This window comes from Daktulosphaira vitifoliae, unplaced genomic scaffold (assembly GCF_025091365.1).
Source record: "Daktulosphaira vitifoliae isolate Bord-2020 unplaced genomic scaffold, ASM2509136v1 Scaffold_4, whole genome shotgun sequence".
Lineage (NCBI taxonomy): Eukaryota > Metazoa > Arthropoda > Insecta > Hemiptera > Phylloxeridae > Daktulosphaira > Daktulosphaira vitifoliae.
The window spans coordinates 3658365-3675903 of record NW_026099575.1 but is presented as its reverse complement, the minus strand read 5'-3'; the positions used below and the strand labels follow the sequence as shown (position 1 = coordinate 3675903).

The 17539-nt window shown below is 30.8% G+C and overlaps 1 protein-coding gene across 8 annotated transcripts in view; it reads left to right on the top strand.

Moving 5' to 3' along the window:
- LOC126903481 (hepatic leukemia factor-like) overlaps positions 1-17539 on the top strand; it is a 37751-nt gene that overhangs the window by 16348 nt on the left and 3864 nt on the right. For 3 of the 8 annotated variants that reach the window (XM_050681638.1, XM_050681640.1, XM_050681643.1), the window contains one exon: positions 2538-2594. The exons of 3 other annotated variants lie outside the window; for them this stretch is intronic. In XM_050681638.1, the coding sequence (XP_050537595.1) occupies positions 2538-2594 (57 nt within the window). Of the gene's footprint in view, positions 1-2537; positions 2595-8433; positions 9022-17539 lie in introns of those variants that run through there. 2 more of the 8 variants (XM_050681642.1, XM_050681644.1) reach the window with 2 other exon arrangements.

Below are 17539 nucleotides of genomic sequence, written 5' to 3'. Positions count from 1 at the left end.
ATTTATTCATCGATTATTGAAAGATCACAGAAGACAAAAATAGAACGTTTAAAAATTATCAGATCTTTTAATTTCGTCATAACGTTACACTACAATAAGATAAGCGTTAACGTATAACATTTTAATAACTCTCAACCCTTGACTAATGATTTCTCTGTTATAAGCTGACCTTAAGAATGTATTCATTTAATTATAGTTAAATGAAAGACCAATGAACTCACAATTAAATTATTCTAATTGCGAATTTCGTGTAGCAAGTGATATAGAACTATGTAATAATAAATGATTAAGCTAATTTGAAATAGAAGTATTAGTTAAAATTAATGTTGGTTAAAAAAAAATTTATTTTAATTTTAATTATATTATTGCCTGGGAGTTTCCATTTTTTTCTATGATAATGTGGTTATTTAAAACCTGTTATTCAAATTTTCTAGGATTAGATGCCAAGTTAACTGTTAATATAATACAATTTTGGTTTATAAAAAAAAAAAAAAATAGTATACAAATTATTTTTTGTTAAGAATTTCTAATATTTTGATGTATCCAGAATAAATTAGCTATGATTTAGTTATAACGTAAAATAAGTGGTGTATACACAAACATTTAAATAAAGTGGTATTAAAATCATATAATAAGAATTGATCACTTGTGGCCAATATTCTTTAAAATTAAAAATGTATTTAAAATATTAGTTTAAAACTAAAAAATGTAAATAATATTTAGTTCAAAAAGCCATTAAAAATTAATAAAAAATATTGTATGCGTAATTCTACGTATGTGCTCAACGCTGATTATGTTAACATTGTTTTCGAAATACGTATACGAGATTTTTTTAGAAATTTTTGTGGATTTTTGGATAAAATATTTTTAATATTTTTTAGCTTTTAACTAATTTTTAATTTTGAATGGTATTTGATCAATATCATCAAACTCTCTGACCTTTCTTATCTTTTTATAACCAGTAAATAATAAAACGAAATGCCAATGTATGGTGAATACAAGCAAATTGATCTATCATAAAATAATTTGACTAATACATTTTCTAATAATGTAACTATTTTTTATTGTAATTGGGATAATGTCTATTATAATTGAATTTTAATAATTTATTATGCTGAATAATAATTTTGCATAGTTATTGGTTTTAATCAAATAAACCAGTTTAGTATGAATTATATAATAAAAATTAAAATGTTTTATTTATAAATTTAGACAATATGTTTTATACTATTTTACATACTTTTCACGTTTCATGTTACATCATATAATAAAATATTTATCCTGTACTTTTATAGTAAATTTTAAAATTTATAAAATTAGCAAAAAATAAGTAAGTGTAAATTTTGTATGTTGTAAGTCAGACGACTTTAATTAATACACAGCATTATAAATTACATTTTAGTTTAAAGTTTTTTAATGTATATTAAACGAGTGTTATCATTGCTTTGTTATTGTAATTAGATCCCAAATTTCAGTTTAAATTATTGTAAAGGTTGTGTTTAAAATTTATGATAAATTGAAAAAAATTATACATTTTAAATGTATTATTCTGTTAAAAATTAAAACAAACTTATCTAACTATATTTTACTACATTTTGAGAAAGAAAACTGTCATAAACGTGTCAATATTTTTAACGACAATAGATTTTTTATTGTTTAACTGTAGTTTTTATTATTAAATGACCTTTTGGAATAATAAATAGGATAATAAAACACTATATCATAATGTATATCACAACAATATTAATTTCTTGATTGAAGTTAATGGAAAAATCGAACCTCTCTGGAGACTGTCGTGACACATCCTCTTATAAAGTATAATACATATGATTGGGGTTGATAGCTGTAATAACAACGTTTTTATATCAACTAAGTGAAATCCGTAATATTTTATTTTACATGCGTTCGTCGTTTACCCCTTGTGTCTTGCATATATTCACACATATACTAGGGGAGAAGAGTTTAATGTAGTAAAACATAATCCTGTGCAAGTATATATTAAGACATGGGCGATCCTTAAAAACACTGTGAGCAAGACATTTTTTACTTTTTTGCGCTTGTTTTTTAATAATCTAATGGATTATTCGGTTTATACTTTGTATTTTTAACGAAAATTTTAAGACTATCAAATAGTTAATGGATGTTTTGTTTATATCGTACGAAGTACCTCCTCAATGTATACGTTTACAATAATGGTTGTTAACCAGAGCTTAGCGAATACTTTCTAGGAAGTACGAGCTATTTAAAAATATAATAAAGATTACATAACACGTTAATAAAAACATAGCAAAACTTTGGCGAATGAATGTAACAAAATATTATTTGTATTTTGTAGGGAATAATGTTGGTCAATTTAATACGCCTCGTTTCTAATTTGATAGGCTACACAAACAACGCGGGTATAAATTGCATTTGATAAAACGAACGGAGACAAAGACAAAATGTACATTTATTATATTATTAATATTGCCGTAGTAGACACAAATGTTCTAAAAAGAGTATTTTCGCGTTGATATTTTAAATAAATTTTGTTACAGGTAAGAAAACCCAATTGTTCGGCAATGTCTATAAAAGGGGCAGTCGCAAGTTGTCAGGTACTACTTACTTCACCTTAAAGTAGATTTTTCTTCTGCACTTACTAAGTAGTTTCATCGGCACATTACTTAATAAAAAACGTCAATAATTATCATAATTTTTAAAATTAATCTAAAGATTTTCCAATATTAATTAGATTTAAACACTTTGAATTATTTCATTCGTCAAATAATGAAAATTTTAATTTACAACAGTTCAACTTTCTCCAAAAGACAGACCAACCGAAAATGGTTTGCATAATAATAAGTTATCTTTCCACTTCACGGAACGTGGGTACTTCAAATATGGTGTACATATGTCTCGTTTACTCATAACAAGACACTATTTAATAAAATATACGTTTAAATTTAAAATACTTTTGTTCAAAATTTAATAGTCAATTAAATTAAATAGAATATGTGAGGAGTAGAATATTTTAATCAAAGAAATGATTTTATTATTCATATAATGGATCGATAGAACTCAAATAAATTACTCAATTATTAAAGTGTAGTTAAATTATTTTAATCGATTAGTTTTATTATTATAAAACAAATTACTTATAATTCCTACCATTTATTACATAAAAGTTTAAAAAATCGTATAAAAATTGTCTTAATTGCTAGGATAGATTGAAATATCTTGATGAAAAAATTTGTTTTCTAAAGGTCTATTACAGTGGAATATATACACCGAAGCGACAGACATGGCCCTGTCCGTCACTTCTCTATTTGGTAAAATTTAATCGTTTTAGTCGATAATAATATAAGAGGATACTATCAAAAAGTAATTGTTAAAAAACAAGGTCGCACAATTTAAAAAAAAAATTTATTCAATCATTAAAAATAGATTTTTAACTTGCTTATATTTCTAGCTACGGGACGGCCCTGTTGGCATATCTCCACCCCCATTAGTCGTATTACAGCTAATAATTTATTTGACTCACTACGTTCATTTGTTGTCAACAGAAACAGAAACCGGTTTTCTGGAAACCGTTTATAACCGATTTTCCGAGTTTTCTAACCGAAAATGAAACCAAAAAAACATACTACCCAAAACCCCAACGGTTTCTAAACCTAAACAGATTATTTTCATAGTAATGACACAAAACCGCAAACAAATCGAACGGTTTCGATTCCTAATTGTAAAATTAATAATTACCTTTATTTTAATTTTGGACAAACTTCTAAAGATGAATTATTTCTTGGAATTAATAATAATTCAAAACTATGGACCTAGGCAAGTTATAGACTTTGAATTTTAACAATAAATCACCAGTTGTTGTTTATTTTTGTGAAAAACTACTTTGTGAAGTAAATATTATTGAATAAATGAAGTTATTATTCTTTCACCCTTGCCTAGAACATTTTTAGAATAAATACAATCGAACTGTTTACTGTAATGCATAAAACAGTTATGTTTGATCTTGAAAAAAAGCATTAACAGGTATAGAAAATTTCAACGTAGTTAGGTAAAAATATGTACATTGATCTCCTTAATTACACAGCTACTATAAACAAGAAATCTTATCTAGTTTTTGTGGCCACATGTAGTTAGATTGCTTTTTTTAATTGAAAACTTTTTTAACACTATTGACTATTTATTTTAAATTGATGCTTAAATGATCTTAATTAAATCACTAGATTTTTTGCACCGACAAAAAAATCTAGTAATTTATTCCAACCAGCTTATGCATAAATTCAATGAGCGAGCCAAATAATAGCCAAAACATAATTTTTACAATAATAAATCTTCTAAATTTGCCAAGTGTTTTTAACAGTGATATATACGTTGTAATAGTATTAATTATTTTCCTGGTTAAAACAGAAATCAAAACCGTTACAATTTTACTACCGGAATCTGGGCTTAAGTAAAATTCAACTCTTATATGGTCCAACGATTTTGAACATTTTTAAAATAACATGCAAATATCTTAATAATATTTAATGGTATAATTCAGTAGTGGTAGTAAATTTCTTTAGGTTATTCTAATAATACCTATGCTTTATTTTATATAGATGAAATCATAATAATAATAACAATATTTTACTAGAAAAACAGATTCTGTATAGTATAATATGAATTATACTAAAAGATGAGTCTTACAAAACTAGTAATCCATAAAAACGACCATAGCTACTTGCAACAACAAAAGTCGTTGTGGTGTTTTACACGAGGTTATTTGTTTTTTCTTTCTAGTTCAAACGTCTACGTGGCATTTAGCCTTGTTATCCTTAAGTATCTAAACGCGAAGGCCAAGCCACTGTCGCCATTCTTCTTTAAAAATATCCTTGATCTTGCCATTCGTTATGCAATTAATGTCTATATCCAAAAATTTCTCCAGTTCAATTATCTTACTTTCTAAATTAACTTGCTAAATTTATATATTTGTTAATTTTGTTAATCAATGGCTACACTCCATGTTCTTTCTCGAAAAAATCCATTTTCGAGTAAATTAATAATCACCTCTAACATTTAACATTCAGTTTATTAATCATGTTTAAACACTTCCGCGTTGTAGCTCGGAGTGTGTATTTTTATGAACGAGTTTACCTGAGTGTAACTATTATAAATGCAGCAATATTCTTGAATTTATATATCTATAAAAATAAAGCTTAAATTTAATTGTATTCTTCGATATTCTATTTCTTTTAATAGTTATAAATCGGCAAATTTTGTTTTAATAAACTTCGAATTTTATGTAACTATAATAGTGATTTTCTCATGGATTAGTAAATTTTTATTTAATCTTATAATAATCTAATTGTTGTCACAAGTAGTATAGTAAAATTAAATTATATATTTTTAATCAATAGTTTTTAATTGTTTATAATTCAAAACTATTGTTTTCATTTTCACTATCCAGAAATACAGTCGAAGAACTAATTAGAATATCAAGTAGTAATCAAATCAGTTGTCTCTTCTGAATAAAAAAAAATTTATATTATCTTTTAACAACATTAAAATAAAATGTCAATACAAAGAATTGTCCATAGTTTACGGATTTAGTCCACGCAAAATCACTAAAGTCTATACATCTGTTCGTTCGAAAAAACCCTCTTAAAGTGTAGAAATACATGCGATTTATGTATTTGATATAATTCGCCCGCAAAATATCTTATAATATCCAATTGTCTACCTTTAAAAAATAGTTGCGAAATAGTTGTCTATAATATGTGACCGTCATACGCACACACATAGCGCGTGTCCGTTATGTTTTGGTTTCTTTTACTTTCACTAGTTACTCGCAGACGTCAAAAAAAACAAAACCGCCTTCATGGAACTTTATTGGTCGAGCACACTGTATACTCAATACGAAGAGAATAAATATACTTTCGTCTGGTAGTTAATATGCAGACTCTTGAACAAGAATCTCGATACAATGTAAAAAGTCGTGGTCAAACTTGGTAAAAGTTTTCAGAACACAATAAGTCATGTAATATAGTTTTTGATACATTATCACTATAGGGGCGCAAAGACTTTATTTTAAAAATAAGTGCTTTGAAGTTAATCAATTTTTGTTTTCAAAGGATTAAACATCCTTTTGGACCTATTTTCTTAGTGCAAGTTTGATTTTTAGACTAAGAGTTTGATCGTTTTTATACAAAGACAATTTCGATAAGTGTGAAACAAAATAAATAAAATTAACCTAAGTTATACGAGTTGTGTTTCACTATGGTTATGGTAAAACTGTAATATTTAAACTTAAAATAAAGTATTATTCAATAAAACTATTATCGAATGATCATTTAAACATTTGTAAAAATTAATTGAAATTAAACTATACCTAATTTTACGCTAAGATTTTGGAAGTTTCAGTTATTTTATTATATTTATATTTATTACTTTAATATATTTTTATATTAAAGGCATAAAAACTAATTGATATGAGACGCGATCTGAGGTGGTCAGGAAGGTTTAGTTTTTTTTTTTCTATAGTCTTCCGCAGTAAAATTATTATAATTCATATTAAACACCAAAAGTAACTTCTTCTATATAATGGTAATTTCTCTTTGATAAGTTATTCGTTGTTATGTTTAGAGGTCCGGAATGACAAATAGCACATAGTTCGTAAACACTTGAGTTCTTTCTGTATTAATTTACGTTACCTTTATAGTTAACCATCAGTCTTATCGATTTCTAATACAGTGTATTATAAATACACTCTAAAAAATTTGACTACAAGTATTAGCTTGTTTTTCTAACTTAAATAGTTTCAATATTTGTATTGCCTTTGTCCAATTATCCATTCTGATTTTTCAAATCTCGAAAGCTAAGAAAAGTTTGTGTGAAATAAAACGTTATATTATAAGACAATCGTTTACTACCATTAAATATTATAATCAATGCATCTCTGTAATATGGCTCGACTACAATAATATTCTATCACCCATATTACATTGGTCTAAATTCATATTATCATACCGTTGTTCTCTCATTAACATGATTTAAACGGTTTTTTATTTTTTTCACGACAAAATACTAGGGTCGTTCACCCAAGTCCGCGTTTCGCTTAAGGGACCTAATAGCATTTAAGTTTATTGATCTCACAAAAATATCGATGGTACTCAGGAAAAACGTTTAAGGTTAAAATATGTCGTGTCAAATAATAGAGTAATAAAATAAGTTCTCATAGTACCATTTAAGAGCTGTTAAGAATATAAATTAATTGTTTTACAAGACTGTTGTTTTAGTTATTTATTATTTCGATATATACTTTATATGGGTTATAAAAAAGAAAATTTTTATTTTGAATGAAGAACACTTAAAAATCATTTTTACATATATAAGATTTATTCATAATATGTGAATAATATGTTACATTATGATAAAAAAATATCGCAAACAAATTTGTCTGAATCGTGATAGGTGTTGAAAAATTGGTTAGGAATTTAACGAATTTAAGAAGAACTCCTTAAAAGATAAAGCCTTTTATTCAGATATACCTTTTGTTGGTTTTGATAGATAAATGTGTGCACTCAACGCCACAATTATTATTTGTTTAACTGTTGAATGTTTTATGACTTAGTTTATTTATTAATAAACACCTCTAGAAAATACTAGATTTCCGGTGATGGCTGTAAATAATAAAGAACTATTTTTTATATGAATATGAGAACAGATTTAGTGTTTAAACGTTATACGGTGTAATATTACACCTAAAGAATATAATTATGTGTATTTGAATATTTTAGGAATTTTATTTTTTTTTTTTAGGTATAATAGTCTCACGGAAATTCGTATCTATTGCTTAGATATTCAACGAGTTTTTAATAGTGTCAAGTAATATTTTATTGTAATTTTTTGTAAAAAATAAATTTTATCGAGTACAGAAAGCAAGTGAAAAATCACTGTACTTAGCAATTCCCTTGGATACACCAGTCCTATCTTCGATAATTGGTTGGCGATAATTAACCCCTAACGATTGAAAAGAGAATTATTGAATCCTAAAAAGTAATTTCATTTTACACGGCCTAAACGATAAAAATAGGTAATCTATCGAGATTGTCACAAAGTTGTTCGTAATTCAAGTATAAAGTTCTATTATTAAAGTGACCGTTACAGTATTAAATAAAAATTGAAGGTTGTATTAGTATTCGCGGCGGATATTGAACAGAGATTGCCAATCTTAAGATAAAATGTGATGTAAATTTTTGCAAAACTCGAATGCGAATCGATTGTTTTTGCACCGATCAAATCGTACAATATGCATTATTAGTACATTTATTATTAATTATTTATGAGTACCGAAATTCGATGAAATATATATATATGTATATAAAACGGTAAGTATGCTGACGGCGACTGTAGGGAGAGTGCTGTTTGTTGTAAGAAGGAGGGGCACTCCGCTTGTCGGGGGAGACTGTATTGGTTGCTCGAGCGGCGGCACCGGCGGCGTAGGACCCAGCCAGTTAGCGCCGGTGCTGCATGCCGAGATCAGTAGTAGTCGCCCCTTGGAACGCGTGCCCCGTCCGGTAGTCGAACAAAAGAATACCTTTTTGCATAATATTCACTGCGTGTCCATGTCCGGTCGTATACCGAAGTTGACAGCTTGTACGGTGTTATGATTTGAAAAAAGGGTTCGATTTCCGACGGGCGTTGTGTAAAGCGATTTTAGATATATTATTATTATTATTTGTTTACGTCGCCAGTCTCGGGAGTTATTTTTTAAATTTTAGCCCTTTGATTTATTGACTTTTGTGCGTCATAAATCGCCCGAGTGTCGATTGTTGAGTTGTTATTGTATTTATTGACCCTTAATTGAAATATAAAAAAAAAAACGCGCCATGTACGAAGCCAAGTGTATAGTTATGGACTACCAGCATCACAATGCTCAGTTGCAGGCCCAAACCCAACAGCATTTGCAACAGCTTCAATCCCTGGCCCCAGACTCGACCAGATGGAATCAGTACCAACAATTCTGGCGCCATCAGATGCTCATGAATGGTATAAATGTCTTTATTTTAATTTTATTTTTTAAATGCGTCGTCAATGTTTGCTTTTCGATAATCTACAAATTCCGAGTGTTCTCGCATTTGAATAAAAAAAAATATCAAGGAAATTCGTAGTTTAAAAAATGCAGAAATTAAATAATAATATTATCATAATATTATTCGCGTATTGTGCAACTCTAATGAGACATTATTTAAAAACTGGTTTATTATTATAAATCCTTGAAATAGGTATAAAATTATTTGTGCTGTGTTAAAGCACGTTTGCTGTTTAATCGCAATTATTAAAATTTTTTCTTGGTTCTAAATTTTTTTTTAAATTGATTATTTTAATTTTCTTTAATTCTATTCGCACTAGTTGTAAACATTTTTATACGTCCCTTAAGTATTAGTTAACCTACGTTTCTAGCGTCAAGGTGATATTTTTTGTACATACAAAATAAAATTACTTATCATAAAATAAAGTGAAGCGTTTGTCAAAGGTCTCGCTTGAAGTCGTTATCGTTCCTGATTGCGCAACACGGTTTTTTTTTTCAAATTGCAGTTTTCCTTTGTAAAATAAAATCTGTATGTTCACATCAACGGAGAGTTTGCTGATTTTTTTTTCCTCGGCTCGTTAGGTAACATATCGATATATTTTTTTTTTGTAGATAACATATCATATGAAACAAAAATTAATAAATAAATATTCTAAAATTCGACGTTTGGTCCAATAAAACACCATATTATTTGTAATATAACAGTGTCACCTACAGTATGACATTTCATTTATTGTCGCTGTCATTTAGTTGTATTTACTTGGCATATTTTGTTGTTTTTTGAATGCCTAAAAGTGAAATGCGACGAGCTAAGAAACGACCTTGAAAGAAACACACCACTTTCTATTCGATTTTCGGTCGCACACGTGATTAAGCTTTCATAACGAACAACAATACATTTGGGTCATTACAAATGTGATATTTTTTCTTCTCCTTGGCTCGTGCAGTCTTTTGTGACGCACAATCATACACTCAACAACGTGCGTTTTATTGTTTCCTATACCATAACCACTGTACATTTATAAATGTACGACGTCATACCGGCAATTCGATGGCTTTTAGAACACCATCAAGATGGTTATCAAAAACGTTATTAAAAAGTGGTGCAGGCCAATTTATATTCGAACGCTGGTCAGTTCATGTTAAAGCTCGCCCAAGTCCTTATCATTATGACGCACATCCTGAAACGTTGTGTACATCATTGCGACTTAATGTAACGCCATGTAGGAGGTGAAAAAAACACGAATAAATCAAATATGTACGAGTGTGTATGATAAACGATACAATGTTTCTTCTTAGCTCTTCGTTTACCATTACTTTATATCTCCATACGAAATTCATTATAAATTATCTTTGAATTGTATTTACTCTGATGTTTCTAATCCGCTCGTGTTTGCGCATTGTTCGAGATTATAATATTAAACACATATCAGCTACACAGTTTACTATCAGTTAATCATAAAATAGAATTACTTTAAAACCGAGTGCGCCCAACGTAAATACTGGTTGTGCTTAATGTTTCAGTAGCAACAGTTTGGAATGTTTTATAACAAAACTGCATCCGTAACACCTCATCTAGAACTTCTATATCACGTTGAAGATTGTAAAATAACACAGTTTTACCGTTGCATTTTGTTGTTTACCTGAACGACACATGTTCGTCTAGCCTACACATTTATCGGGTTATTACCATATCGTTAAAGAGCTATACGCAATTATCACTTTTGGTTTCAGCCGGCTGATGATGTACAAGACTTAATTAGCTCATGAGTTATAAACAATACATAATAAGAAGGTCATTAACAAATACATTTATGTGTTACTCGCGTGTGCGCGCATACAAACCGTATTACACTTCAATGTATAAACGAATATTATATATTAATGATAATAATAGCGACTAGTGAAATTCGAAAGTTTTATAATAGTCGGCAACTCCGTTGACGGGTCGTTTTAATACGAATTAATAATGGCGAGAAGAGTGTGGATACAATTTGCCAATAGTAAAATGTAATTATGTTGCGCAATACAACAAAACTTCCTAATGTTTCCTAGAAATAATATGGAGTTTTAATGTCAACACAAAGTGATCAACAGTTTTGAGATAATCGTTTCAGATTTTCACATTAATGCGACCGAAATGGACTTTCCGCGGTGACTTTAACGATGGGCATCATTGGGCTCGCAGTGTTCTCATTTAAGCCGTTTAAATACTCGAGGCGACCGAGTTATTACGGCGCGGTAAATGGGCGTCAAAAATGCGTGTAATACTGTGCGAGTTCAAATGGCCATAAATTAGAACAGTTGTTCAAAGATTATTTTTTGTGTACAGTCGACTGCGGACAGCGTTGTAACCACTTTCACTGTGCGCGCTCCTCCGTTATTTCCGGGGTAGCCTTGTCCGACCGGTTACCACCTTCGGCAGCAGCGCACGGCGACGAAACCGAAAGCGAATTGACTAAGTGGGCTCACCACAATCTACAATTTTTTTTTTTTTTTTTTTTCACTCGAGTCAGTATCGCGTGCAATAGGAATTGGAAATTATATTACTGGCACGAGCTAAAGCCGTTTAACTATTGTCCGCCGCACGATCAATCCTGTCAATTACAAATGAAACGGTTTCTACGATCCTCCTACCAATCGTTGTTTGTAACAAAAATTTCTTCTTTATCAACTAATGATTTTTATTTGCACACTTCAAGTCGTCCATTAAATCGATTTTATACGACAGTTAATTTTCTACGGCAACTGATGTCGATGTGTAAAGACAAACGTCGAAAACTGAATTCAAATGGAAAACGAATAACAAAACATAAAAATACAAATTACTTACGAGTGTCGATTAATGTTTTATAAGTTTTAGGTATTCTGAGCTATTTTCGATAATATGTTAACGAGTCGTTAAATGCTGATTTGAAAACATGTTATGTCTTATAAACATTTGTGCTAATGCGATTGTTTAATGACATGCCGAAGACGCTGTTATTGCTACACTACTAAAAGCTACCGTGTTGTAAATCACATCCAATAGATTTACGGATTTCGTCGTCCCATTACGCTTCAGTCTAACATTTGACAGTTCGGTGGAAGTGAAAGCGATTTGAAGGCTGTCTGTCGTCTGGCGTTCTTGTAAATCTTTGTCCAGGCGCATCTATAGGTGTACACGTGTGCGACCAGCGGTCAGCATTGATTTTGTTTGATTTTGGAAACTCTCACTTTCATCGTGGACATTTTATTATTATAAATCATCCGTAAACCTCTTCGAACATCGTTTGCCCCTCCGTTTCTCTCCGGTCGTCCTCCTACTACTTTCTTTCGACCAGACAACCTAATTTAGCGCGTGAACAATGCCGCAGTTGAATAATAAAAGCCGGTTGGAAAAAATACGTATAACGGGATTATTATCTGTGAGTAAAAGTGAGAGGATTCAGACGGAAAACAATGTACAGTTGTTGGTGAAGAAGGGATAGTGAGAAAGACACTGGGTCTTGGTACGGTGAGCACAAGCACAAATATTTCTATGGCGAGACACGAGCTGCGTAGGATTCTACACGGGAGCAACGGAGAAGGGGATTCGGGTGAAAGTGAGATGGGAACCACTTTCGCCGGAAAATACCCGACGCCGACGCAACCGGTGTCCTTCCGGAGTCGGTGGCGCCGCCTTGTGCGTTTTTTTAAATGTTTTTTTGCATATTAAAGTGCTTTCTTGTACTGGATTTATCGTTTTACCGTTACTCGCCGAATAGAAAACCGAAAAAACAAGTTTCGCGTTGTTCCAGACAAATGGCCAACTATACGAACGAATCACAAGTTCCGGTACACAATGTTGTTATACTTGTGTCTTGTGGGCATAGAATTAACTTGAGTTTTTGCTAATGAATTGTTAAAAAACAAGAACCGTTACACTGCCGCTTACACAAGAATTTCTCTAATGTTTTTAATAGAACGCCGTCGTCTAATATTTTTCTTTTTTGTGGGTTTCTTTTCGTTTCGTTTTAACCAATTCAGTCATTAATTATTGTTACTCATAATTTGTCAATATATTCAAGTAATAATTTACGCGTATTGCATGTTTCTCTTATCTCAATTGGTGTTAATCCTCAATTATTGTTTACACTTGACACTCCAATCTTAATCATCTAACCATTCCCCTAAGTCGTTTAAATGACGTTAAATGTAATGTCGAAAAAGTCACTTCCAAGTTCAATATCAGTCAAGTATTAGCTTACAAAATATTAACTCGAGGAAACTAAAGTATCAATATTATTAGTTTATTTTCAAAAATAAAATAAGTAAACTGAAGGCTTGAACACATTTTCAGGAATAATTTGACACCGTAAAATTAATAATATTATGATGTCTATTACTACAAATGCATCTTTTGGATAATCATTACACAGTGTGTTGTTAGTATTATGATGCAGTAAATATTGTTGGAAGATTGTTACTCGCTCACTGACCGGTTACATAGAAAATAGCCACAGAGAGCACATACATAATATATTGGACGCGTTTAACGAGATCTCGTTCCAAGGACGAGTATCGTTACAAAAAACACGTCGGAAACAAACTTTCTTTTTCTACGGTGTTTTTTACTCAAAAATACCATTGCTTTCGTCCGCGGTCGCACAAACATAATGTTATTACACTGATTATACACGCCTCGAGACGTTTTCGATTATTCACCACTACCAGATAATATCAATCAAAATTTTAATTACAAATTGTATTCCCCGCGCTGAATTAATTATTATTATTATTAATCCACCGTCGATCGTTATATTTTGATAAACAGCATCTCTCTTGGTGCTGAATATGTCAAAACGCGTTTTAACACTAAAAGAATCAATTCCCGGCGGTTTTTTGATCCTATACTCTGTTACTTAAATGGCAAATTATAAGAGCACAAAAAATTCAAATGATAAAGTCAGCCGTTTTTTAATTTATATTACGCTACTATTATATTTGAATTGGCAGAATAAAAAATAGCCGTATAATAGCGACGGAGCATAACTGTCGAGAGTACCGAATTTTCTTTTCCACTACTCAAATTCTACGATTGGATCTTCATTGCGCAATCATTATTACTATTATTACTATTATCATTGGCATCACTATATCCGGACTCTGTCGGCAGTCAGAGACTGACTTTCACTTTGTGCGCCACAGACATGACACACGTATAACGAATGTTTCATTTAAAACCCAATAATAATAAATCCATATAATGGAATATCATATTGTTAATCAATGGCTTTAATAACTTTGTTTAATTATTTTTTTTTTTCAACGGCCTAATGTGCTTGCTAATGTGCTAAACGTCGTCCTAAAAAATTATCGCGATTTCAAATTGAAACTGAAAGGTTTCTCTCGCATAAAAGTGTGCGCTATTAAATGATTTACCGTGTATTGTATTATAATATCAATCTGAATAACTAATTTGTAGTTTTGGTGTACAATTTCGTATTTCACCCACGTTATTTTGCTGAGAAAACAAATACCGCGTGTTTGCCGGTCGTATATTCATTATGAATATTATAATTCTTATGCATACATTCTAACGTTATGGGAGTTAGAAAGTGGTGCTTCGAAAACTAGTTGCAAAATCTAGAAATAAAAAACATGATAGTATCATTAATTCTCCTCTAACGGTACTCATGTTTTTCACAAGTCCACCAGATCGGATTGTGATATTTTACTGAATGTGATATTCATTAAAATCAAACCAAACAGAGTAATTTGCAATTTAAAAACATGTGGCCATATATTTGACTACGATAACAAAGTATTATCCAACAGGTTTAACAAATAGAATTAAGTAGTATGTTAAATTAGAATAATAATTATTTTAATTAAAAATTAATTGTTGATGCAGTCTCCATTTTATTTTTTTTGTTGTTGAAGTTTATTAAAATAGCTACTTATGTACAAAAACAATTGTAAACAACCGAATAACAATGATTATTTTTTAATAATTGTATTACTGACAATAAACACTTTTGGTCGCTTTGACCACATGTTTTGTTCGACTTTCCGTATTACTGACTTTATCATATTAACTGTTAATTATTCGTGTACAGAGACTATTAGGAAAACGTGTTTATCACCCTAAGACAATGAGATATTTATCTTAAGGTGCGTGTCTAACTCTTATCATTGTTCGTTTCCGGAAATGGAGATGCGAATTTCCTCTGATAGTTACACTAGGAAGTGTAAGATACTCATTTGCGATCCGTCACACGTCAGCTGATGTCTTTTGAACTCAATCGTCCGTTTTGGAAATCTGTGTACAATTCGCTTTTGGTCGACTAGTACAGACCGGCAGGATGAAGTAAACGAAAATGTGGACGGCTAAAAAGAGTAAAAGAATGAGGTGGAAGCGAACGGCGGCAGTGAAAGAAATTGCCAATCGGTATGAACATTTGCCGTTAAGAAAGTGAAAACGAATAGCGGTGGAAGCAAGAACGTGTCAAATCCGTTATTCGGTTCCTACTTCCTGTATTACGAAACCACTAGCTTCCATTTATTACTGTACACGCGAATGCGGTTCCACACAATCGTCATTATCAGACCGGAGAATGTAGGTTTGCCTGTCCATTCCACGTTCGCACGGTGAAATGATTTCTTGCCAATTAATAGCATTGCGAGGAGTTGAGCTCTGCCGGCGAAAATGTTTTTTGTTGGCAGCAACAAAAACGTCAAATTAAGCACGACATTGTTCGAGTAACTTGATACCTCAACCACCTCGTTAATTCGGTTTGAGATTCGGTTCGTATCACTTAAACAAACTCTGTCCATCGTTATTATGTTCGTTTAAATTGTATGAAACGTCGTTTCGACCAATTATTCAAATCGACGCTTCCATCAGCCGCCCCTGAGCTTTATTATATTATTATTATTATTATTATCTCTTTATATATATATATATTTTTTTTTTTTGACGGTTAATGTCGATTTGTTTTGCTAGACCTCGTCTCATTGTCAAGTGTCAGTACCGCAATCAATGCAAAGCGTTTTGTTGGACATTTGTGGTTTTCCAGTAAACTTCTTTCGTTTGTCAAGGACTAAGATTTTCTGTAAAAAATATCCGATTACAAAAAACCAATTAAAATTGAGATTCCAAGCTGTTGTCCGTGTTTTAGCAAACTGCGTTGCGCAGGCGGATAAAACTAATGATTTCAGCTCTATTAAATATATCATCAATTGTATTTTTTATAGTGTTCATACATATAATAATAGTGCGTTGATTAATTTTTACGCTACTAACTTAACTTGTGAGGAAATGAGTATAGAACTACAGCTTTTAGAACTGATTGTAAACGATGTAAGTGTGAGAATTCAATTATGGTACTTAATTCCATAACATATTATCACGACAACTAGAGTACTGAAGTGGCTTAAATTTTATTTACTACTTAATAAGCTTATATAATTCCAAGAAGTTTTGTTTGGTATACACATTTCTACCTATCCACTTTGATGTCCCGTTGTCCTTGAAATGTTTCTATTATGGTTAATTAGAGAGTATGGCAACGATAAAATGTTGAGGAACAAGTTTTTTTGTAATGAAAAATCCGTTTATGGCGGATTGTGTGGAAATCTAAAATCCGTCGTTACTGTGAAAAAGCGGAAGCTCAAATGTCCTTATCAGGGGAACATAATCGTAGTGTATAAGAAACCTAAAATTTAAGCGAAACTAGGAAATCATGTGAACGCAAAACGAACGAGTAGTACTGCTTTTGATTCAAACTTATTGGAAACGTGTTTTTTCAAAAACTCAAAAATTACATAAAACCAGAAAAATATTGAAATGTTAACCACGTGATGAAAAATTGGCTAGCAAATAAATCAAAAACCCGTTAGCAAAACTTAAGGTATCATCAGGTTTTCATTTCGTATCTCACGCCTCGCGTACATCATTATCGAGCCAATTAACTAATGAAATCTCGTTTGCAGGCTCATTAAGCGTGAACGATCCAATAAAGGCCGCGATATTGAATAATTTGGCGATTTTTGCACGCGCGTTTCCATGCTGAATTTTCCCGGATATTATTTCCAACGAGGCCTTCTCGCCTTGACACTCAAGGTCGACTTAACTGTTTAAGTATTATCATAATATTTTCATTGTGCATCGCAATTATTTTTCATCTGTAGAAATAATAATAAGTGTTATAAAATTATATATATTAGTTAATTTCTCATTAGTGTGGTGTTCTTTTCCTTTGATTCTAAAACTTCAGTTCGAAATCAGACTATCTCTGATAATCAACGAACTATTGGTTCTTATCAATTATTTAAGTTACCAAAGCAGTATTCAATATTTAAATTCTACAAAACTTTATTAATACGCTCTTTAACAACTTATAATTTTTCACAGGTTCTCCGTACATGTAATAAATTAGATGCCCTTTCCCTCTAATTAAACGTTTTTCATAATACTTGCATACCTTTTTTCTGTGAACAATATACATTTTA